The following is a 23,302-nucleotide window of genomic DNA, read 5'->3' as shown; positions in this document are numbered from 1 at the left end:
TAGAGTGCCACTGGCCGGAGGAAAGGATGTTCTCTGGGGATTTGCCATTCCCGATTGAGACAGCAGCAGCGATCAGTTGGACAAAGGCAACAAAAGTTTGGCAAGCTTGGACTTAAGAGGTGGTAGCAGCCTACCTTGCTGAGTTGATGTTCAATCCAAGCAACCTTTTGTCTCTGCCTACTACTGCTGGGAGTTTGGGTACCCCCTTCCTCCCTTCGTATTTACATTTTGTGGTTGCAGTTCACAAGATTAGTTCCGTGCACTCAGCTGAAGCTTTCAGTTACTAACTATTGAAAGAGAAGGAGCCACCTTCACTTCCAGAGTTTTGCTGATCACAGCCAATGCTGTGAACCCAATGTAATATCATAAATGTAATCATGGCCATTGTCATCTTGGTATTCCATAGTTATTAAAATAGTTGAGGGGAAAAAAACATTGCACAGTAGAATAGGTACTGATGTATTGTGTTCAAAATATACTGGTATACATTAAGGTTACGCTTTCAGAAGTTTTCATGGAAGCTGATAAACAGAATTCTTGCATGTGTATGAAGTACACAGATATTCCCCAAGGATTGCCCACAACTGATAACCCCTTTTGCTGTTTATTTCATGAGATACCATTAAAGTTATCTTACATTAAATAAGCGAAAGTTATGTCTTAAGTTCAAATGAGTGGTAAACAATGAATATATAACAGTTTTCTCTTAAATGCAAAGGCATCTTGTCTGTGAATATTACATTATGCTGTCAATGTAGTTTTCTTTCTGCATATTTTGAATACAGTCCTTGTATAAGTCTTGCAATAGCTAAAAGCGTTTTCTTACCAGATAGAATTAGTTACAGTCTAAGGGTAAGCGTGTTAATTTTCAATGCATAACAGTAATTTAAATAATGTTTTTGCTTTGTAGTTCAAGTTGCATTCTTGTGTGACAAGCGATGTAACAAGAAACTGTCATGTGGACGACACAAGTGTAGTGAAATTTGTTGCGTGGTAAGTTCGTGAATATGTGATTTTATTTATTTATTAAATTTCTTATTTGCCCATCTGGCTGGTCACCCGGCCACTCTGGACGATGTACAACAGTACAACAATCTGAAACAGTAAAATTAAACATTAAAACCTCATATTCTAAAAATACCCTAACCCACCCCAAATGCCTGCATGAAAAACCAAGTTTTCAATGCATGGCAGAAGCTCATTAAAGAGGGGGCATGGCAGAGTTCCCTAGGGAGGGAGTTCCACAGAGTGGGGGCCACCACAGAGAAGGCCCTCTCCCTCGTCCTCACCAGCCTAGCTGTCCTGGTTGATGGGACAGAGTGAAGGCCATCCGAGGCTGATCTTGTTGAGCGGCCTATCTGGTGTTGCTGGAGGCGCTCCTTGAGATAGGCTAGGCCGGAACCATATAGGGTTTTAAAGGTCAAAACCAATACCTTGAATTTGGCCCAGAAAACAACTGGTAGCCAGTGAAACTCCAGCACCGGAGTGATGTGATCACACCGGTGGCTGCCTTTAATCAGGCGAGCCGCCGCGTTCTGTACCAGCTGCAGTTTCCAAACCGTCTTCAAGGGTAACCCCACGTAGAGTGCATTACAGTAGTCTAGACGAGAGGAGACCAGGGTATGTACTACCAATGGGAGGAGATGGGAAGGTAGGGGTGCAGCCGCCGTATCAGATGGAGTTGGTACAGTGCTGTCTGGCTCACAGCTGGCACCTGAGCCTCCAGGGACAGCTGGGAGTCTAAAATGGCCCCCAGGCTGCGGACCTGGTCTTTCAAGGGTAGCCTTACCCCATTCAACACCAGGTCAACATCCCCCAATATCCTCTTGTCTACCACCAAAAGTACCTCAGTCCTGTCAGGGTTCAGCTTATTCCTCCTCATCCAGTCACTCACTGTCTCCAGACATTTGGACAGAAATTCTACGGCCAACCTTGATGAGGATTTGAATGAGAGGTAGAGCTGCATGTCATCCGCATATTGAAGACACTGCACCCCAAACCTCCTGATGATAGCCCCCAGCCACTTCAAATAGATGTTAAATAGCATCAGGGAGAGGATGGAACCCTGTGGCACCCCAGAAGTGAGCGGCCATGGGTCCAAAGCCTTCTCTCCCAGTGCTATCCTCTGATACCTGTCAGAGAGGAAGGACCGGGACCACCGTAATACGGTGTCTCCAATGCCCAACTCCTCCAGGTGGTCCAGGAGGATACCGTGGTCAACGGTATCAAAAGCTGCTGAGAGGTCAAGGAGAACAAGGAAGGAGCATTCACCCCTATCCAAAGTCCTCATATCCACCAAGGCGACCAAGGCCGTTTCTGTCCCATGCCCAGGCCTGAAGCCCGATTGAAATGGATCTAGATAATTGGCTTCTTCCAAGTGTGCCTTCAACTGCATCACCACCACCCGCTCAATCACCTTGCCCCAAAATGGCAGATTGGAAACTGGGTGAAAGTTGTTCAAAACTTGGGGATCCAAGGAGGGCTTTTTTAAAAGCGGTCTTATCACTGCCTCCTTGAGAGCTGATGGCATCAGTCCCCCCTCAAGGGGGGCGTTCACCACCGCCCTGATCCCCTCACCCAGCCTCTCTCTGCAGCTCATAATGAGCCAAGATGGGCAAGGATCAAGTAAGCAGGTGGTCGGCTTTACAGATGAAAGCACCTTGTCCACTTCATCAGAAGGAAGACGCTGCAACCGATCCCACAAAACCGGTATGTCACAGACCGCCTCTTGCTCGCTAACTAACCACGGTGCACGGAATAATACTCCTAACCTGATCAATTTTATCCGCGAAGTGCCTTGCCAAGGCCTCACAGGAGGCCTTAGAATGCTCCAGCGGTTCCGGAGCAACTGGACCGACCAGGCTCCGGACCACTTGGAACAGTGTCCTGGGACAGCACCCTGCAGACATGATAGAGGCAGCATAATATTCCTTTTTTGCTGCCTTCACCGCCACGTGATAGGCTGAAGATACAGCTCTAGCCCGTGTCTGATCGTCTTTGGAGCGAGACGTCCGCCACCGGTGCTGTAGCCGTCTCACCTCCTGTTTCAGAGCTCATAACCGCGGATTGGACCATGGTACAGTCCGAGCCCTGTTCAGGGGAAGAGGGCGTTTCAGAGCCACCTGAGCTAATGCCCCAGTGATTGCGGCATTCCAGCCACCCACTAGGGTCTCGACCAAGTGGCTGTTTGCATGCTGTAGGGAATCCCCAAGCGCATTCAGGAATCCATTGGGATCCATAAGACGCCTGGGGTGGACCATTTTAATAGGTCCTCCACCCCTGCAGAGGGGTTGTGGAACCAAGAAGTCCAATGTCACCAGATAGTGATCTGACCATGACAAGGGGGTGGTGGATATACCCCTGACTTCCAGATCACTCCCCACTTCTCCAGAAAGAAACACAAAGTCTAACACAGGACCGGCTACATGGGTGGGCCCAGTTGGAATAGGGTACAGCTCCCAGGAAGCCATGGTCTCCATGAAGTCCTGAGGTGCCCCCGTGAGGATGGCCTCTGAATGTACATTGAAGTCCCTCAACACCAATAAGTTAGGGGACTGCACAAGGACTGCCAGGCCTTTAAAAATGAAATAATAGTTAATTCTTGATGAAAAATATTTTTTATTGTCAATTTTTATATTGTTGAGTTCTTCTTTGATTATATTTCATTTATATGTCCTGGAAAATTTAATTTGAAGGGTGGAACAAAAATCCCTTAATAAAATAAATAAAATACTTCCAATCACGCTTCCTTTCACTGTCATATCAATTGGTATTGGGGAAACCAGACATCTCTTACACTTTTGATCCGTTTTAGCATACCTATGGATAGGAATATTTAGTATTTTTTTGTCGTTTTGTTACTTAGTATTTTCCCTTCTTTTTTCCCCCAGGATAAGGAACACAGGTGCTCTTTGATTTGCGGACGCAAGCTCAATTGTGGTATCCATAGATGCGAAGAACCTTGTCACCGTGGCAACTGTCAGAAGTGTTGGCAGACCAGTGAGTGTACATTAGGATTGTTTGCTCTTTAGTTTTCAAATTCATAATAATTTGTTTAAAACTCCATTTTGATGGTTAAGCACATTGGGCCCAATCCAGCAAAAGTTAGTTGTGACTAAGTCCCATAGCATTTGCTTTAGTTGCAACAGTTTTTTCTAGATAAGTGCCTATTACCTGTTGACATATGGTCTGTTTGGTTAGCTACCTAATAGGATGTCAGGGTTTTTTTGTACAATACATAGGATTGATTCACTTGAATTTGCCCCCTCTCCGCAAATACTGTGTTAAGGCTGCAATCCTCCACACAGTACATGAAACCATTTCTGAAGAAGCCCTCCCTGAACCCAGAAGATTGTAACAGCTATTGGCTGGTTCAAGTATACCTCTTCAGGGCATGATACTGAAGTGGGTGGTTGCTATGCAACTCCACACATTTTGCATGACACAAGAGTATCTGGGTCCATTTCATCTTGCCTTCAGTCCTGAATTTGGCACTCAGATAGCATTGGTCACCCAGATGGATGATTTATTCCAGAAGGAAGATGGGTGTGTATGACACTGAGAAGATCCATTATTCTAGCTTCTGTACCTTATTTCATACTTTATTTTCATGGTTAGAAGCTACTAATCACATCTGTGCAGAAGGGGGGGAAAGGTAGTTTAATTCTGCTCTCCTTTTGAACATATGGCATTATTTATGGAAGCCAGTGGCAAACTGCTACCGGAGAGACCTCTGTTCTCAATTTTCTGATTCTTTGTTTTTCTGTAGTTAGTTACAATCTGAAACCCAAGGTAGCTATGTAGAACAATTAAAGAGGATCTTCAAGGCCTTCCTCAATTTATTTGGGCAATGCCTTAAGTCCTTGATGTTCTGTGGTATCCTTAACAAATTTTACAACCATGGTTTTACTTATTCTCTTTACATAATGCATCTTCCTTTTTTCTGTTCTGCTCTTCTCAGGCTCTTTCATGGCTTCTGCTTCACTTATCATTTGTCTGCTATATTTTTGTTTCTTAAAAAAAGTGTCTGGCCTCTATATTGCTATATTTACTTACCTTCCTACATTTTAGTTTGACTTTTAGCTCAACAGCATGTCTTAGAAAGCTGTTAATTGTTAAGTATGGTTAAAGTAAGGACTAATTTTGTTTTTGTTTTACTTCAGGTTTTGAGGAATTAACTTGTTACTGTGGTGAATCAGTGATTTATCCCCCAATTCCCTGTGGTACTCGACCACCAGAATGTAAAAATTCATGTACCAGACCTCATGAATGTGATCATCCAGGTAAGACCTACATCTAAACCGTATTTTTAAAAAAATTGTAGATGTTAAAACAGAATTTTGAAACAGATGAAGAACATTTTCAAAATTATGGTGTAAGGAAAAAGCAAAAGCAGATTTAAGTTTTGAATTTGAATCTTGGAATCCATTAATTTATGAATTCCATGACATTTTTGTTATAATAAAATACAGGTGTCAGGGCATTCAAAGCATCTTTACCATTAGTAGTTGTATTTTATTGTGAGATATTATGTTGTAACATCATGAAATATTAAAAAGTAGGCATTCAGTTAGGCATTTTTATCTGAGATAAAAGGGAGTTGAATAAAATATTCAATATTTGTTAGTAGAATAAGGGCGCATTCCTATTGGGATGCCCATCAGCCTCTGAAGACTGGGTGATGGGCATTCTATGTAGAGTGGGAGGAGTGAGGGGGTGTTCTTTGCCTCCATGCTCTTCCCGCTCTGCATTTTTGCTAGGTGGGTGTTTTTGCCTGTCTAGCTGGGGCTCTGTGAAGCAGGAGGGAAGGAGGCTGGAGAGGCCAGAGGATTCTTTGTAAGTCGGCCTCCCCAGTCCCCTGAGACAGTGTGGTTCTCTCTGCGCCAGCTATGAGGAAGAAGGGGTGGGGAGCTTGGACTCTTCGGTCCAAGGTCAGAGCACTGTCTCAGACCTTGGATCCCTAAATCCAAACTATCCTGTGCCGTCCCTGCCCCCCAGACACTGTCTAGGGACCATAGGATTGCTCTCTAATTGTTATTAGTTATTTTTTCAATTAGCATGGAACAATGTAGTTTTGGGGAGATGATCTATAGTACCAGTTGAGTTAATCTGATCTGCTTTCTTCTCATGGTGCAATGTACCATGTCAAGAAAGACCACACTCGCAAAAAAAATAATAATAATAGTGCCACAGTTTGCAGTGTTTTGTGCAGACGTTCAGTATCCCCTGAAACCCTAACCTAGATTGTGTGTGCTAATATAAGAGCTAATATAGAGCTCTTCTCCTAAGCTTACAGGACTGAGATCCAGTATGACAAGTTTTTGTTTTTACTTACAAAACATTTTCCTCCATTATTTAAACTTCTCCTTATTCTGTTGCTGCAGTATATCATTCCTGTCATAGTGAAGAGAAGTGTCCACCATGTACATACCTCGTTCAGAAATGGTGTATGGGAAGGCATGAAGTAAGTGGATTCACATTTTTATCTTGGAGATAAATTAGAGCCATGTTTTATTTTCGATTGTACAGACACTGGTGTGGGGCTAAACATTTTCCATTTCTAGAAATTCATTGTTTCTTAAAATTCATTAGTAGCAATGGATGGATGCTGATACAATATTGGGCAATCCTAGCAGTTTCAAAGTTATAATTAATGTTTTTCAGGTGAATATCCCTAGAGACCGTGCAAAAGAGTACACACATGTTTTATTGACTTGTAAACAGGACAAAATAAAACCACAGATGTACATAATCCTAAACCAAAGATAAAGTTATGAATTCATCTAATTGGCTGTGCAATTCCAATCAAAACCAAAGCTAATGTTTCCTCATCTCAGATTGCAAGTGAAAGCAAAGTTAATACTGATTTTTTTTTTTCACTTTCAGCATACACACAGAACAGTATTTCATTTCTTTTCTTGAACTGAGGATGTTGGAAGTGTTTACATAAGATCTGTTAGGTTTTTACTACTTGGAGCAAAGACATCATTTGGTGGGCAGCAAAGAATGTGTCCCTTCTCATATAGTGGAAGGAACGCTTTAATATCTGACTGTTATTCAGGATTCCTATAAGGATCCTAAGTATTCCACCAAGACCAGTTATTTGGTATAGGTCACACCCTCAGCAGCTCACTCTGATAAATTCACACAACCGTTTGAAGATACAATTTTTCATTTCTTGCATGACCTAGACTCTTCTATTAGCGTAGTTCAAACAGTCCAGATACCCACAGCACCGTGTAGCTGTAGTGAATGAATTTCAGTTGTGGAGGCATGAGGATGCAGACAGGGTGCTTGGCCAAGTTCGACCAACCACTCTCGCCCATCTTGGCTTGCTACATTTATTTAGGAGTGGATGGCTGCTTGGGTCCAGGAGGTTGTAAATTCCTCCTTGGGAGAGCTTAACCTGACCTGACCTGGACGCAGAAGTGGAGGACAACTATAGGCCGGTTGCTAACATCCCCTTCTTGGGCAAGATGCTCAAGCACGTGGTTGCTGAACAGCTCCAGGCATTCTTGAATGAAGTTGATTTTTCTAGATTGATCTCAGTCTGGCTTTAGGCCCACTTTTGGGACAGAAACTGCCTTGGTTGCCCTATGGGATGACCTTTGCCAAGAGAGAGACAGGGTGAATGTGATCCTGTTCTCTTGGACCTCTCAGTGGCTTTCAGTACCATCAACCATGGTATTCTTCTGGAGTGCCTGTCTGGGTTGGGAGCTGGAGGCACTGTTTTACAGTGGTTCCATTCCTACTTGGATGGTACCTTCCAGAAGTTGGTGCTGGAGTATTACTGCTCTGTTCCATTGCAGTTATGTCACGGGGCTCCACAGGGCTCAGTTTCATCCCCCATGCTATATAACATCTACATGAAACTGCTGGGGGAGATTATCTGGGGATGTGGACTGAAGTGCCATCAATATGCCGATGACATCCAGCTCTACCTCTCCTTTTCATCTAACCCAGGTGAGGCAGTGAATGTCCTGAATCGGTGCCTGAGCTGGGTAATGGACTGGATGAGGGGCAACAAACTGAGGCTCAGTCCAGACAAGATGGAGGTACTGTTAGCAGGTGATTCATCTGCCCAGTTGAGTGGTGTTCAACCTGTCCTGGAGGGGGTTGCACTCCCCTTGAAAGATCAGGCACGCAGCTTGAGGGTGCTCCTGGATCCATCATTGTCACTTGAGGCCCAGGTGGCATCAGTGATGAGGAGCCCCTTTTATCAGCTTAGGTTGATATACCAGCTGCATCCCTGTCTGGACAGAGATAGCTTGGTAACAGTTATCCATGCTCTGGTAACCTCCTGGTTGGATTACTGCAATGCATTGTACATGGGGCTACCTTTGAAGATGGTTCAGAAACTTCAGTTAGTTTAAAATAGAGCTGCTTGGTGACTTAATTGGGATTGGCCAATATGATCACGTGATGCCAGTGCTTCGTTAGCCCAATTCAAAGTGTTGTTGTTAACCTTCAAAGCCCTCAATGCTTGGACTGAAGTATCTTAAAGAACAACTCCTCCTGTATGTCCCTGTCTGGACCCTTCGGTCATCCTTGGAGACCTCCTCCAGGTGCCCCTGCCAAAGAAAGCTAGGCAGGTGGCTACAACAGAGAGGGCCTTCTCAGTTGTGGCACCCCTTCTTATGGACTACCCTCCCAAAAGAGGTTTGCCTGGTGCCTATGTTATCTTTTTGGCATCAGGCAAAGACCTTTCTTTTCTCCCAGGCATTTTAGAGACCTAGTTTTATATTTTTATAGTTGTTTTATTGATTCTGTGCTGTTATTTTGTATCATATTGTATTTTATTCTTTTAAATATTTGTGTTGTGTTTTATATTTTAGCTATGTATATGGCATTTTAGTCTTTTAACTGTTTGTAATCTACCCAGAGAACATTGGTTATTGGGCATATTCAAAATAATAAATACATAAGGAACTGGAAGGCTTTCAGCTCAGCTAAGACAAAAAAGAGGAACAGACGAACAAATGAATGCACCACAAAGTTTGCTTTTGTTCTTTAAAATCTTTTGCTTCTGGAGTCACAATTAGTGATGACGAAGTGTGATAAGTTGCCCTTGCCCAGAGACTCACTGATAATAATAAAAAAAATCCTTTAGCAAAAGTATATGGTTCAAGGAGCTCTGAATTGGATTTGCCCTCTATCTAAAATGGAACTAATAGGTAGTGCATGTGATTCTATAGTTCTCGCCCTAAGTTAACTTCTGATAGCAGCCTCTGTGCAGATATATGCTTTGTGAATGGGTTTGTCACATGTCTCACTGCAACATAGGTGCCTGGTTTTTGAGCTAGACATGTGATGAACCCATTTAGGAGTCCAGGATGTGTGTAGATGTTTCTCTTCATATGTCCGCCAAAATGTCACTCCGCAGTGTGAGATGGGCCTCTTGAGTCTATCCTATGGAGATAGTATATCTGATTTTAAATATTCTATCAGCAGTAGGCATTCTTAACTAATTCGTTACTAGCCTGTCCAGTAATCATCTCTGTTTTTTCCTTCCTGACTTAGTTGCGGAGCAATATTCCCTGTTACCTCACTGACATCTCCTGTGGTCTTCCTTGTGATCGAATGTTAAAATGTGGAATGCACAAATGTAAAAGGATCTGCCACAAGGGGGAATGCCTCATAGACGAAGAGTGCAGGCAGCCTTGTACTATTCTTAGACTTCACTGTAATCATCCATGTACATCTCCGTGCCATCCATCTTTACCTTGTCCTACAACATCTTGCAGTTCAAAGGTAGGTGGCATCAAAAATGCATTGCAGGTTTCAGCCAGTAACCAGACATGTCTTTAAAATATGAGTTTACATTTCATGTCATTTTGACTGATGGCATAGAATAGCTTAAACTTTAAGCTTCCCTTGTGGCTCCAGTCTACAGAATATAAAAGCTTCAATCTTGGGTTTAAACTGATTTCACCATATGTGTTTATACAGGTTCCACATACTTATATCCAAGTATCAAAGCTTCACTGTCCACAGCTTTATTTCCTAAAAGAGCCACTAAAATATTAGTCCAGTTCTTGTTTAATTCTCCTCCCCTCCCTTGTTTGCTTAACTTCCCTATCCATTCAGTTGAGTATGTTGCATTGAAGAAGATTTATCTTAGGCTTTGAAGTGTATTTTTTTGTGGCGGGGGGTGGGGAGTGGAAAACCAGAGCACCTTGGCCATTTCTCCCATAGACATGCACCACATCCAGTTTTTCTCAAGGCATAATTAATAAAATGCATAGTGCATCATAGTTGTTGTTGTTGTTCAGTCGTTCAGTCGTGTCCGACTCTTCGTGACCCCATGGACCATAGCACGCCAGGCCTTCCTGTCCTGCGCACTCTCCCGGAGCGTGCTCAAGTTCATACTCATTGCATCGGTGATGCTATCTAGCCATCTCATCCTCTGCCGTCCCCTTCTCCTTTTGCCTTCAGTCTTTCCCAACATCAGGGGCTTTTCCAGAGAGTTTTCTCTTCGCATTAGGTGGCCAAAATATTGGAGCTTCAGTATCTGTCCTTCCAATGAGCACTCGGGGTTGATTTCCTTTAGGATGGACTGATTTGACCTCCTTGCAGTCCAGGGGACTCGTAAGAGTCTCTTCCAGCACCACAGTTCGAAAGCATCAATTCTTCGGCGCTCAGCCTTCCTTATAGTCCAGCTCTCACAGCCATACATTACTACTGGGAAAACCATAGCTTTGATTAGATGGACCTTTGTCGGCAAGGTGATGTCTCTGCTTCTTACTATGCTGTCTAGGTTTGCCATAGCTTTCCTCCCAAGGAGCAAGCGTCTTTTAATTTCATGGCTACAGTCACCGTCTGCGGTGATCTTGGAGCCCAAGAAAGTAAAATCTGCCACTGCTTCCATTTCTTCCCCTTCTATATGCCAGGAAGTGATAGGGCCAGATGCCATGATCTTAGTTCTTTTAATGTTGAGTTTCAAACCAGCTTTTGCACTCTCCTCTTTCACCCTCATCAAGAGGCTCTTTAGATCCTCTTCGCTTTCTGCCATTAGGGTGGTATCGTCTGCATATCGGAGGTTGTTGATAATTCTCCCAGCAATCTTAATTCCGACCTCTGATTCATCCAACCCGGGGTTTCTCATGATGTACTCTGCATATAAGTTAAATAAGCAGGGTGACAATATGCAGCCTTGTTGTACTCCTTTCCCCATTTTGAACCACTCGGTTGTTCCATGTCCGGTTCTTACTGTTGCTTCTTGACCCTCGTACATGTTTCTCAGGAGACAGGTAAGGTGGTCTGGTACTCCCATCCCTTTAAGAATTTGCCACAGTTTGTTGTGATCCACACAATCAAAGGCTTTAGCGTAGTCAATGAAGCAGAAATAGATGTTTTTCTGGAATTCTCTTGCTTTCTCCATGATGCAGCGAATGTTGGCGATTTGATCTCTAGTTCCTCTGCCTCTTCGAAACCCAGCTTGTACTTCCGGTAGTTCTCGGTTCGCATACTGCTGAAGCCTAGCTTGTAGGATTTTGAGCATCACCTTGCTGGTATGTGAAATGAGCGCAATTGTGCGGTAGTTTGAACACTCTTTGGCGTTGCCCTTCTTTGGAATTGGAATGTAAACTGACCTTTTCCAGTCTTGCGGCCATTGCTGAGTGTTCCAAATTTGTTGGCATATTGAATGCAGTACTTTAACAGCATCATCTTTTAGGATTTTAAATAGCTCGGCTGGAATACTGTCATCTCCGCTAGCTTTGTTGTTACTAATGCTTCCTAAGGCCCACTTGACTTCACTCTCGAGGATGTCCGGCTCAAGTTCAGTGACCGCACTATCATGGCTATCAAGGACATTACTATCATGGCTATCGAGGACATTAAGATCTTTCCTGTATAGTTCTTCTGTGTATTCTTTCCACCTCTTCTTAATCTCATCTGCTTCTGTGAGGTCCCCCTTCTTTGTCCTTTATCATGCCCGTCTTTGCACAAAACGTTCCCTTGAGATCTCCGATTTTCTTGAAGAGATCTCTAGTCTTTCCCATTCTGTTGTTTTCCTCAATTTCCTTGCATTGTTCATTTAAGAAGGCCTTCTTGTCTCTCCTTGCTATTCTCTGGAACTCTGCATTCAGTTGGATATATCTTCCCCTTTCTCCCTTGCTTTTTGCTTCCCTTCTTTCCTCAGCTACTTGTAAAGCCTCATCAGACAGCCACTCTGCTTTCTTGCATTTCTTTTTCTTTGGGATGGATTTCGTTGCTGCCTCCTGAACAATGTTACGGACCTCCGTCCATAGTTCCTCAGGCACTCTGTCTATCAGGTCTAATCCCTGAAATCTATTCCTCACCTCCACTGTATATTCATAAGGGATATGATTTAGGTCACACCTGAATGGTTTAGTGGTTTTCCCTACGTTCTTCAATTTCAGCCGAAATTTTGCAAGAAGCAGCTCATGATCTGAGCCACAGTCAGCTCCAGGTCTTGTTTTTACTGACTGTATGGAGCTTCTCCATCTTTGGCTGCAAAGGACATAATCAATCTGATTTCGATATTGACCCTCTGGTGATGTCCATGTGTAGAGTCGTCTCTTGTGCTGTTGGAAAAGAGTGTTTGCTATGATCAGCGTGTTCTCTTGGCAAAACTCTATTAGCTTTTGTCCTGCTTCATTTTGTACACCAAGGCCATGCCTGCCTGTTATCCCGGTGATTTCTTGACTTCCTGCTTTAGCATTCCAGTCCCCTATGATGAAGAGGACATCTTTTTTTGGTGTTAGTTCTAGAAGGTGTTGTAGGTCTTCATAGAACCAATCAACCTCAGCTTCTTTGGCATCAGTGGTTGGGGATAGACTTGAATTACTGTGATGTTGAATGGTTTGCCTTGGATTCGTACTGAGATCATTCTGTCATTTTTAAGATTGTACCCCAGTACTGCTTTTCCCACCCTTTTGTTGACTATGAGTGCTACTCCATTTCTTCTAAGGGATTCTTGGCCACAATAGTAGATATGATGGTCACCTGAATTAAATTCGCCCATGCCTGTCCATTTGAGTTCGCTGATTCCCAAGATGTCGATGTTCAATCTTGCCATCTCATGTTTGACCACCTCCAGCTTACCTTGATTCATTAATCTAACATTCCAGGTTCCTAAATAATATTGTTCTTTACAGCATCGGATTTTCTTTTCACCACCAGACACATCCACAGCTGAGTGTCCTTTCGGCTTTGGCCCAGCCGCTTCACTCTTTCTGGCGCTACTTGGAAATACCCTCTGCTCTTCCCCAGTAGTACATTGGACACCTTCCAACCTGAGGGGCTCATCTTCCGGCCTCATATCTTTTAGCCTTGTGATACGTTCCATGGGGTTTTCTTGGCAAGAATACTGGAGTGGGTTGCCATTTCCTTCTCCAGTGGACCACATTTTGTCAGAACTCTCTGCCATGACCTGTCCGTCTTGGGTGGCCCTGCACGGCATAGCTTATGGCTTCACTGAGTTACGCAGGCCCCTTCGCCACAACAAGGCAGTGATCCATGAAGGGGCATCATAGTAGATATGACTTCAATGCTTTCAGTCATAGCATAGTAGTTTGACTTTCAATTTGATAACTGTCTTAAAAATATGAATCCATTTGAAAGGAATCCATTTCATTTGGGGAATAAAGGAGTGCTTAACTGTTGTTGCTTTAAGGCAGTAAAAAAAATATGCTACGTTACTGCCATGTTAAGGGGAACTTTTAAATTATTGTTTTTGTGACGTAACAGGTTGAACTTCAATGTGAGTGTGGAAGAAGAAAGGAGACTATGATTTGTTCAGAAGCATCAAGCACTTATCAAAGGTATGTTTGGACTATGATTTCTGCACATATATTTTCTTGACAACCTTGCTTCTGTACAGTAATCATATGTAGCTGTCATTTTGCCTCTGCATGCATTAATATGGTAGCAATTGATCCATGTCTCCTGGAAAATACTATTCCTCCTCAACTAATTTTGTTCCCTTACTCTTTCATACTGGCATTGAATTGTGTTCTTTTGCTGCTGATAGGTAGTAGCTCTGCAATATATGCTACATGCAAGTGTTCGTATTCCTCCTGCTCTTTACTATGGCAAGCTGGAGGTTTCTTATGGAAATACTTGTTTTGGTTCTGTATTAACTTGTTAATGTTTTATACTTGGTTATATTAATCACAACTATGTAATATTTCTAAATTTGATTTAACTGAAGTCCACCTCCACAATACTTCTGATTCACACATTTACAGATTGTGTATTGGCTTAGCAGCAAATGCATGAATGATTTACTGAATATAAATTATATATAAATTATATAAAGAAAGTATAAAATTTCTTCTTCTCAACTGTAGATTCTGAGTGAAAAATTATTCAAACTTCTAGTACTTTTAATAAATCCTATCAGGAAATCAGTTGGCATTTTAATAGATGCTGATTTAATCATCTTCTCGTTTGGTATATAAGAAAGTAATTGTCTGAATGGAATAATGGATGCAACTTTTAAGACTTTCAGATGGCAGAATTAATGTCAAGGGTTCAAATACAGGATCTGGGGCAATTATGGATGGAATCTCCTATGGCAAGGTTCCATTTATTTTTCAAATCTCCCTGATAGAAGACAGTGTCTCATTCCAGAATGACAAAAGCTTTCTGAGGCTAATGTTTCTTTCATTAAGGTGGTGTATTCAGCCACTGCACTCAGCACTAGTTTCCCTGACATACCCAGTAATTTTTTGGAACACCATTTAAACACCTTATATATATATATCATACGGTATCATTCTCTTCCAGAATAGCTGCTATTTCTATAGCCTCTAAGTTAACAGATCCACAACTTGGAGATTCAATAGAGATAAGCAGATTGATTACAAAAAAGGAAATGAAGCAAACCAGGTAATTACATCTTGATAGTAATGCTTAAATATAATCTATTTACTACTGACATGAAATACTTTATCATCCATCCACCAGCAGCCAAAATGTTTTTATTTAGGCAGGCTTTTGATTTTTAAGCTGTTTGCTGAAATATAATTTTGTATTTTATCTTGTATTTCAGCGTTAGCCACCTTGATTGCTATTTGTTGTAGAAAGGCAGGGTGTGAATTTAATAAAAAAAATAATAAACCAAGGCTTACCCATTGTTAGCTATTTTGGCTGTGGGCTTGCCACTGGAACTTTTGTGATACAGAAGTTGTTCTCTAATCTATTGCCACTGCTGACCATATAGTAGCTGTATGCTCATGAGCTTTCCATCATCTGTGGATGGTGAGAGAGGAAGGAGGGGCTGTGGCTTGGTGGTAGAGCACCTGCGTTGCATGCAGAAGGTCCCAAGTTCAATTCCTGGAATCTCCAGGTAGGGCTAGAAAAATTCCTGCCTGAAATCCTGGAGAGTCACTGGAGAGTGTCAACAATACTTGGCTAGATGGACCAGTGGTCTAACTCAGTTTAAGGCAACTTGTTATGTTCCTCAGAAGCTCTACATAGAATTGTTCCAGTGAAACAACATGTCCAAATAATACCAGATACTATCATTTACAATCTCTCTGTGACATGCCAAGTTGATGGTAAGCCATGGCAAACATAAGCACTATTCTGCTGCTTTGCTGAAAAAGTATTTATTGGTATATGGGTGTGATAGAGTATTCAGGTAAATATCACTTTATGTATTGTGTCCTTGTTCATCTAGGCTGCAGTGTGATGAAGAATGTTTAGCTCTTGAAAGAAACAGGTAGGTAATGATCTTATCATTTATTTCAACATGACTAATAAATCAGCTCTCTTCTAGACTGTATAACAATATGTACAATTAGATTATGTAAGAGTAGTAAGACACCCTTGTAAATAAGCTCACAAAAAGTTACTAGCCTGCCAAAAAAAAGTTACTAGCCTTCTGTGGGATGGGAGTGCTCAGTCCTTCCTGGAATAGCTCAATGCATTTCTATGCTGGGAGAGGAGGGAGCTTCCCTACTCCGACAGCCCTATTGGTTTCTGTGCTGGGTGCAGAGGAAGGGAAGGACCGCTCCATCCTGCCTCCTCTAGTCCACTCATCTGCGTGGAATTCCATGCATTTGCTTGTGTGCAATTCCTTTTCGCCCTCAGTTAACAGGCAAGTGCTTAAATACCATGCTGAAGAAAGTGAAGGTAACCAGAACATGCTGGAATTACTTTATATTATATTAAACAGACTGCTGTCCCACCCTTCAAAATAATTTTTTGCAGGGTCAGTTACGAATGCATTAAAACTAAATACAATAAATGAAATGTATAACAGAAAACTAATAACAAATAAGAAAAAAGATAACAGCACCATAAAACCAGTCACCAGTAATTAAAATGTTAAAAAGCCTGGAGAAAAGATTTTCCACCAAAAAGATAAAGTAGACACCAGGCAAATTACCTTAAGAAGGCCATCTCCCTAGTTGCCAGTTGCCATACTTCAGTTGGCAGAGGCAACAAGAGGAAGACCTCCAGAGGTGATATCATTTCTATAGGGCAGGTTAGCAATCCGGTATTCTTGTCTGAAGATGAGCACCATCACTTTGAATTGTGCCTGGAAATGGAGAGTAGTCCCAGTTACCAGCTTTGCAGCTGCATTTTGAACTAACTGCCATTTCTGGGTAGTCCTGTGTACAGTGCATTACAGTAACCTATCGTGGAGGTTACCACTGCATTAATAAGTCTTGCCAAACTCTCTCTGGCCAGAAATAGCACTTGATGTCACAGAGGCCAGTTGGGTCTCCAGTGACAGTTGGATCAATAAGCATTAGGAGCGGCCTCGTTGTCACCTCCTTCAAGGTGGCTGGAACTGACCCCTCTCACTGAGAGGCATTTACCACCTTCTGGATCGATATTATAAGCCAAGAGGAGCAAGGTTTGAGTGCACAGGTAGCAGGCCATACGTGCTATCCGCAGACTGCAGTAACTGAAACGTATCCAATAAAACAAGAATAGACAGAAAACTGGGAACATCCATAGATTGATCTGTCACAGTAGAAGCATTAGAGTTATGGCAATTGTGAGCAATTTATCCTCGAAGTGCTTAGCGAGTGTGACACTATGTACCTCCAGGACTCTTTGCTGGGCCATGTTGGAGAAGGCCCTAAACCACTCAGAAAAGCTCTGTTGGGGTGTGATGCAGTGGTGGCAGAGAAGTAATGCTTCTTTGCCATCACCTCTGCTACAATGTAGGTGCAGTAAAGAGGTCTTAGCAGTGTTCAGTCTAACTCACAGTGAGATTTCTATCACTTGCATTCAAACCACTTCCCTGCTTCATAGCCTTTAGCACTCTGGAAAACCGCGGAGCTGATCAGGCTCTGCCCAGCAGGAGAGGGTGCTTAGGAGTGAGTATGTCAACCATTTGTCATGTCCACATTCTGCAGAACGATTTCAATAAGAGCAATACCCATGCTAATAGGAGGCTCACCAAGGGCCATCAGATTGCATCAGCCTCTGGGGTCAGACTGCAGAGGGGAGTGCTTTGTTAGTCTAAACAGCAGCAGGAAGTAATCTGACAATGACAAAGGTGTCAACAGGAATTCACTGCTTGTGTAAATAAAGGGCATGTATTTGGCATAATTTTGAATCAGTAGTTACTGAAATCATTTTGCGTTCCCCATATCATGCCAAAAAAAAATCCCAGAACTAGATTCAGTAGTGTAATTGCTATACAATGATGAGAGTATGGACAGATCACAGAGATGGTGGTGTGGGGTAGTCTCTTATGGCATATAAAATGCTGGGAATTATTTGAATGTTGGCATGTGATAGGATGGTAGTCAGGTGTTTGGATAATATATATTTTAATATTCAATAAATAGGCGGTTTGCTGAGGCTCTTCATATTGATGACAATTCTGATCCTTTTAATGCTCGTGCCTCTGCATCCAAGTACAGTGATATCTTGAAAGAAGATGGAAGGTATGTATCATTGATACTTAGTACTGTGTGTATTCTCCAGGGAGCTCAGGGTCAAATTATATGTGATGGTGGCAGACCAGCCCTGTTAAAAGCAAGTTGCCCTATCACATGGAAAGTGCGAGCAGGTGCTTGTATTTTAAGCATCAGTGGGATACTACCTGCTGTGTCTCTTCTGTAGCTGCTTTCCAACCAGCTCACTTACAGTATCTGAGTCTGGCTTGGTGGAAAAAGGACCTTGGTGAGATAGACTGAGCAGGAAAGCAGGTTCAGAACCTCCTGCCTACACATTCCTGTTGTGCCTTCAGTTGTACCCAGTGCTTTATTTGTGATTAGCACAGACCCATACTTGAAGACACAGATCTGCTGCTGTCACAGGTAGCTTGGCCCTTAGTTATGGGCAAGCATGCTTGTTGTTTGTTCCTATCATCATCATCATCATCATCATCAAAGTAACCTGCTAATCCACAGAAAATTGTTGAGGCTTTTGAATATTTTCCCCATTATAATAATTTTCAGAGGGGTAGCTGTTGGCTTGTTGCAGCCAAAATAGCAAAGTCTTTTGTCACGTTAAAGACAAACAAATGCATTCTGGCTTTGTGGAGTGGACAGTGTCCATAAAAGGTTTTTCCAGAATAAATTTGTTAGTCTTTAAGGTGCCACCAAGACTCTTTGTTGTTTCCCCCCCATTATGTCACTATATATACGATATCAGTCATCCCAAACACATGTACACGCTAACATCACAGACAACATTACCGGAGAGTTAAAGCAGAAGGAATCTTTAGCACAAAGACTATGCTACTTCCCCCAAATGCTGATTTGTGCTGATCCTAATATTAACAGACATAAAATACAGAAAGGGATGATTTTATATTTCATGTACCTGCATGCTCTTATAGGCCTATTCCTCCATAATTTTTCTCCTCTGCATAGAAGAATTGCATGAAACATGCTCAATATGTATGAAACAGCATGGATCAGAATCTAAAACCACAATGAATATTGCATTCCAGCATAATAATTATTTCTACAGAGGAAAAAGATTTTAAAAATCAGACTGGAAAGACGTGACATTATCATGGCTCTAAAATAAGTCATGATGAAATGGCACTTAAACAGTGGAAGATACCCTGTTTGAATTATGCTGGAAACATCCTTAGTATGTTTCAAATGCTGTGGATAACAGTTGATCTTGTCTCTTGTATTTGTAGTTAATTATGTAATTCATTATTTCAGAAAAGATTTAAAGTTTGTCAGTGAAATTGAGAAAGAAATGAAAGCCCTCATAGAAGCAGTCAATAAGGTTAGTAATGGGGAAAACCTGTTTATTTCCAAGATACTAATTTTAAGAGATGTGTGTGCATTTCAGTCGTGTTCAAAAATAAAATTGGCTTTTTAAAGATTTTAACTAAGAGGAGGAGACTTAATGTAGATTTATAAAAACTTACATGAACTTTAGTATCAAATATTTTTATTGTTAGGAGTTAATAGTCAGGATCCAAAGAAGTGATATGTATTCACAGGAGATAATTGTCTAGTCCTACCTACATTGCCAGATAGATCCATATTATAAAGAAATCTAGGAGCTACATATTTCAATCTTCCCTAATCTTCATAAAGGTAACATCTCTCTCTAATCCAGAGCAAGCATACAAAGAAGAGCCATTGTTTCCCACCCATGAACAGAGAACACCGCCGAATCATCCATGAGCTTGCTCAGGCTTACGGCATTGAGAGTGTGAGCTATGATAACGAACCAAAGCGCAATGTTGTTATCAGTGCGGTGAAGTATGTTGTTCCATTTTCTTGTTATAAGTGGCAAAATAATCACCTTAAAATGCAATAATATTTGTATTTGCTATATTTAAAGCAATTTGATTTTTACATTTCCACTGTGTAAACATCTTACACATTATTTATATGACAGGTATTTTAATATAACATTTTGTGTTGAGAGAAGTATATTCCATGAACACTTCTGTTGCTAGAAATGCTATTCAGTTCATATAGTTTCTTTTTACATATTTGAACAGTGTAATAATTGGCATCAACCTACATTTTCATATAAAGCAACAGTCAACCTAAGAATCATGAGTTAGTTACACAGCCTCCCCCAACCCAAATGTTTATGGACTCTGTAGACTTGTCTGTCGTCTTATTGGTAAAACCTCTGTTTCTGTGTCTCAGTATTGCACTTTTTGGTGTTTGTCAAAGAATTTCTCTGTATGACAGAAGTGCTTACTGGTATTTCCAAACGATGAATGATATTAAATGAAACCATTATCCTAACCTGTGAGTTTCTTGTGTGAAGAGATCTATATTAACAAAATGCTTTCCCCTTCAAAACTCTCGTATTTCAAAACTAGAAAGTGGACCCAACTTCGTATGGGTTGGAATAGTTCTTGATTCAAGACAGCAAAGGCTTCAAGCAAAGCTACACAGCTGTCAGAGGTGGACATGTTGTGGCTGGCTCATCTGAGTGAAGCCACACCTGCCAGCACCCTAGGCACAGCCCTGACGTAGTGCACCTCTTTAGCCCCTGAGGGAGAAGTCTGTCGACTCCTTTCCCAGGGGGCGGGGGGGGTACTGCACAGCAGGGTAGAGGGGGAAGCTGTGTAACTCGGTACGAAGCTGTGTAACTCGGTACCTCTAACTACTCCCCCAGTTTCAAACTGTATTGACTGCAAAGCTATGTGTAAAGTCTGCCACCTACTGACTGAAGTTGGTACTGCAGGTTTCAAACAGACACATTTAAATTAATGAAAATTAATGCATTTAAAAAATCAAATAACCCCAAGGTACACCACCTAGGTCCCCTTAGTACGCATGCCAAATTTCAGGTATCTAGATTTCATGGTCTTGGTGTTACGGCGCTGACAGATACATATCCTCTTTTATTGTTATAGTTACTGGCTGAAGGAATGATAAGTCCAGTCTAGCTGCAGTCATGTAGGTATCTTAAGACAAAGCTCATTCATGTTATGGCTTCCTTTTTCTAGAGGGAAATCAGTTTGCCCAGCAGTTACTCTGACATCGTTACTTACCAAGGAGAGGCAGACTAGGCCCCCACCACCTATTCCTCATCACAAACAATCAGAGAAGTAAGTACTACTTTCAGGTATTTGTGTTGGTTTGATGTATTTTTACCTATGGTTTCTCTTGGATTGACACTGGATGCGTTCATGTGCAAGTTGCCCAGCTGACAGTACAGCACAGTCCATCGTACTGCTTGTGTGAACATGTTTCTCCCCAATGCATTTCCTTACTCAAGGGAACAGTCACCATGTGACCCATATTATTTCCAGATCGCTCAAAAACAACATGCTTGGCAGAGGGTGCCTCTGGTTGACCTGGAAATACCTTGCATTGCCCAGAGCCTAATCATTTGAAAGGGAGTGGCATGCTGGGCAGCACCATCCTAACATGGTCCCTATGTTGTTGTGGTGTGACTCCAGTCTGTGTGGAGGAGCATAAAGGAAGCATTCTCAGGTATGCAGGAAATGGTGCAGAGATGTGTGTTTAGGACAGGAAAGGGCAACAGGTGGGCCACATGCGACCCCTCTCCCCTTCTGTGCAGCCCCCACTGCCCCCACCGTTGGTGAATTTGCTGCAGCAGCAAAAAAAGAAAAAACAATTGGCGGTTTGCCCCCGAAATGTGGTGGCGCAAGAACAGCGGCAAAGAGGGCCTATTTAGCTTTAAAACAAAGTTAAATAGGCCTTCTTTGCCACAACACCACCAGATTTTGGCAGCAAACCTCCAGTTGTTTTTTCTGCTCATGATGCCACGCCACCAAGTTGTGAGGACCCCAGTGGGTTCCAGGGCAAGGGCAAAATTGGTCCCCAGGCTGCTGGAAATTGCATTGGAGATTCTCAAAGCAGGAGGAAATATTTGTATTGACTTCTGCTTGTTCGTCTATAGAAGTCGATGCTTATAATGGGCTTGCATTAAAATGCAAGTTTTTATTAAAATGCAAGTTATTATTAAGTCCTAGCTTAATTTTAACTGCAAATCTTGCTAGTTTTAGTTATCCTTCTGATTTATTCATCAGTAGTATAATATACTGTACTCTTTACATGCTTTGACAGAGTTTTAGTACATAAAGTGTGCCTAAAACCCTTCATTAGCTACCTTTTTACTGTGATATAGTAGCTTGAAGCTTTTCTGCTATTTGATAGAGATCTTATTCAGTCACTCCACAGTGCTTTATTTTCATATAAATAGGTAGAATTCGGTTAACTGTATTTGCAGTTTTGCTAGTTTTGAATTACGTTTGCTTTTCTCCAGTTACCAGAAGCATGATAAAGAGCTGTTTATTCCTTTAGATGCTTGGACAGATTTTTTAGTACAGGATCAAGAAGGCAGCATCTGATGTATAGAATGGTAAAATCTATGGTGTGTTCGAATTGTACTACCTTCAAAATTCCCTGTAGTTTTGAATTAGAGAGCACTCATACTCTTCACTGGAAAAACTTAGATAAATAAGCATGAGCTACTTACTGACAAGTTTAAAGTAGGTGTTGGACAGTGTTGGACAGTCTTGACTGATGTGATAGAACTTCCTCTTGGCCGGCGAGCAGGGTGACATGCAAATGACAACAATGAGAAGGGCCTCCCCTCAACTCTTAGAGAGGCCCTGCCTGGTTAACAGAATCCAGGCAGAAAGTATAGCTGAGATTAGCAGCAGCCCCATGGAACCAGAGTTATCTAAGGGCAAAGTTGTGTCCTCTTTACCTGGGCCCAAGCACCTTGTATCTTAAAGAGATAAATGTATCCATAGTCTCAGAGTTCTTTAAATTAACTGAAGGTCCCCCTCAGATAATGTGGAGGTTTCACATCTCAGAGCAAGGGACATCAAGAAAGGAACAGATCCACCTGCAACTGCTCTTCTAACTGCTCAGGCAGGTCACTTCTTAACCTTCCCAGATCATGGATCCTGAGATCCTGTCCAAACACTCTAGGCTGAGGCAATTTAGTTTCACTATTTTGCCTACAGCTGAAAGACCATGTAGCCTACTCATGGATCAGTGCCTAGTAGTTGGCAACCGTTCTGACATAGGCTCTTGGCAGAAGAGTACCCAGTGGAAGGGGTGAGTCAGAAACTTCTCTTTTCCAGAGGTCCTGCTTAAAGTAATCAGATCTTAGAGCTTGCTGAGGAGCCGAGGGTGGTGGTTCTGGTGGGTGGACAGTAGGTCAAGTGCTGTGATGTAGCCTTTCCCTAGGGCGTTCTTAAATCCCGAACAATCCTGTGTGCTGCATTTTTAATGGCTTAAATCAGAATGGGTAGTTCCAAGGGGCATGTGGCTAGACGGTTTATAGATTGACATCCAAAGTCTAGATGCTGCCTTTGTTATGGAAACACTAAAGACGCACTTAGTTGGTGCCCCAGTGGCTCCCCTGAGCACTACTTCCATAATTTTAGCTG

The 23,302-nt window shown here is 42.1% G+C and overlaps 1 protein-coding gene across 6 annotated transcripts in view; it reads left to right on the top strand.

Moving 5' to 3' along the window:
* The window catches only part of NFX1 (nuclear transcription factor, X-box binding 1), a 52,714-nt gene that overhangs the window by 25,609 nt on the left and 3,803 nt on the right, over positions 1-23,302 (top strand). Inside the window, exons 12-24 of one of the 6 annotated variants that reach the window (XM_084850614.1) lie at positions 911-993; positions 3,891-3,999; positions 5,163-5,282; positions 6,384-6,463; positions 9,520-9,750; positions 13,714-13,787; positions 14,755-14,856; positions 15,650-15,691; positions 17,781-17,879; positions 19,116-19,182; positions 19,522-19,667; positions 20,879-20,980; positions 21,185-21,359. In XM_084850614.1, the coding sequence (XP_084706740.1) occupies positions 911-993; positions 3,891-3,999; positions 5,163-5,282; positions 6,384-6,463; positions 9,520-9,750; positions 13,714-13,787; positions 14,755-14,856; positions 15,650-15,691; positions 17,781-17,879; positions 19,116-19,182; positions 19,522-19,667; positions 20,879-20,980; positions 21,185-21,260 (1,331 nt within the window). In that variant the 3' untranslated portion in view covers positions 21,261-21,359. Of the gene's footprint in view, positions 1-910; positions 994-3,890; positions 4,000-5,162; positions 5,283-6,383; positions 6,464-9,519; positions 9,751-13,713; positions 13,788-14,754; positions 14,857-15,649; positions 15,692-17,780; positions 17,880-19,115; positions 19,183-19,521; positions 19,668-20,878; positions 20,981-21,184; positions 21,360-23,302 lie in introns of those variants that run through there. The other 5 variants (XM_084850620.1, XM_084850615.1, XM_084850619.1 and 2 more) reach the window with 5 other exon arrangements.

The sequence above is a fragment of the Heloderma suspectum genome, chromosome 4 (assembly GCF_057233095.1).
Source record: "Heloderma suspectum isolate Gila_16-S chromosome 4, 16-S_ref, whole genome shotgun sequence".
In the NCBI taxonomy this organism is placed as follows: Eukaryota; Metazoa; Chordata; class Lepidosauria; order Squamata; family Helodermatidae; genus Heloderma; species Heloderma suspectum.
The sequence above is the reverse complement of the archived record's forward strand: the minus strand, read 5'-3'. Positions and strand labels throughout refer to the sequence as shown.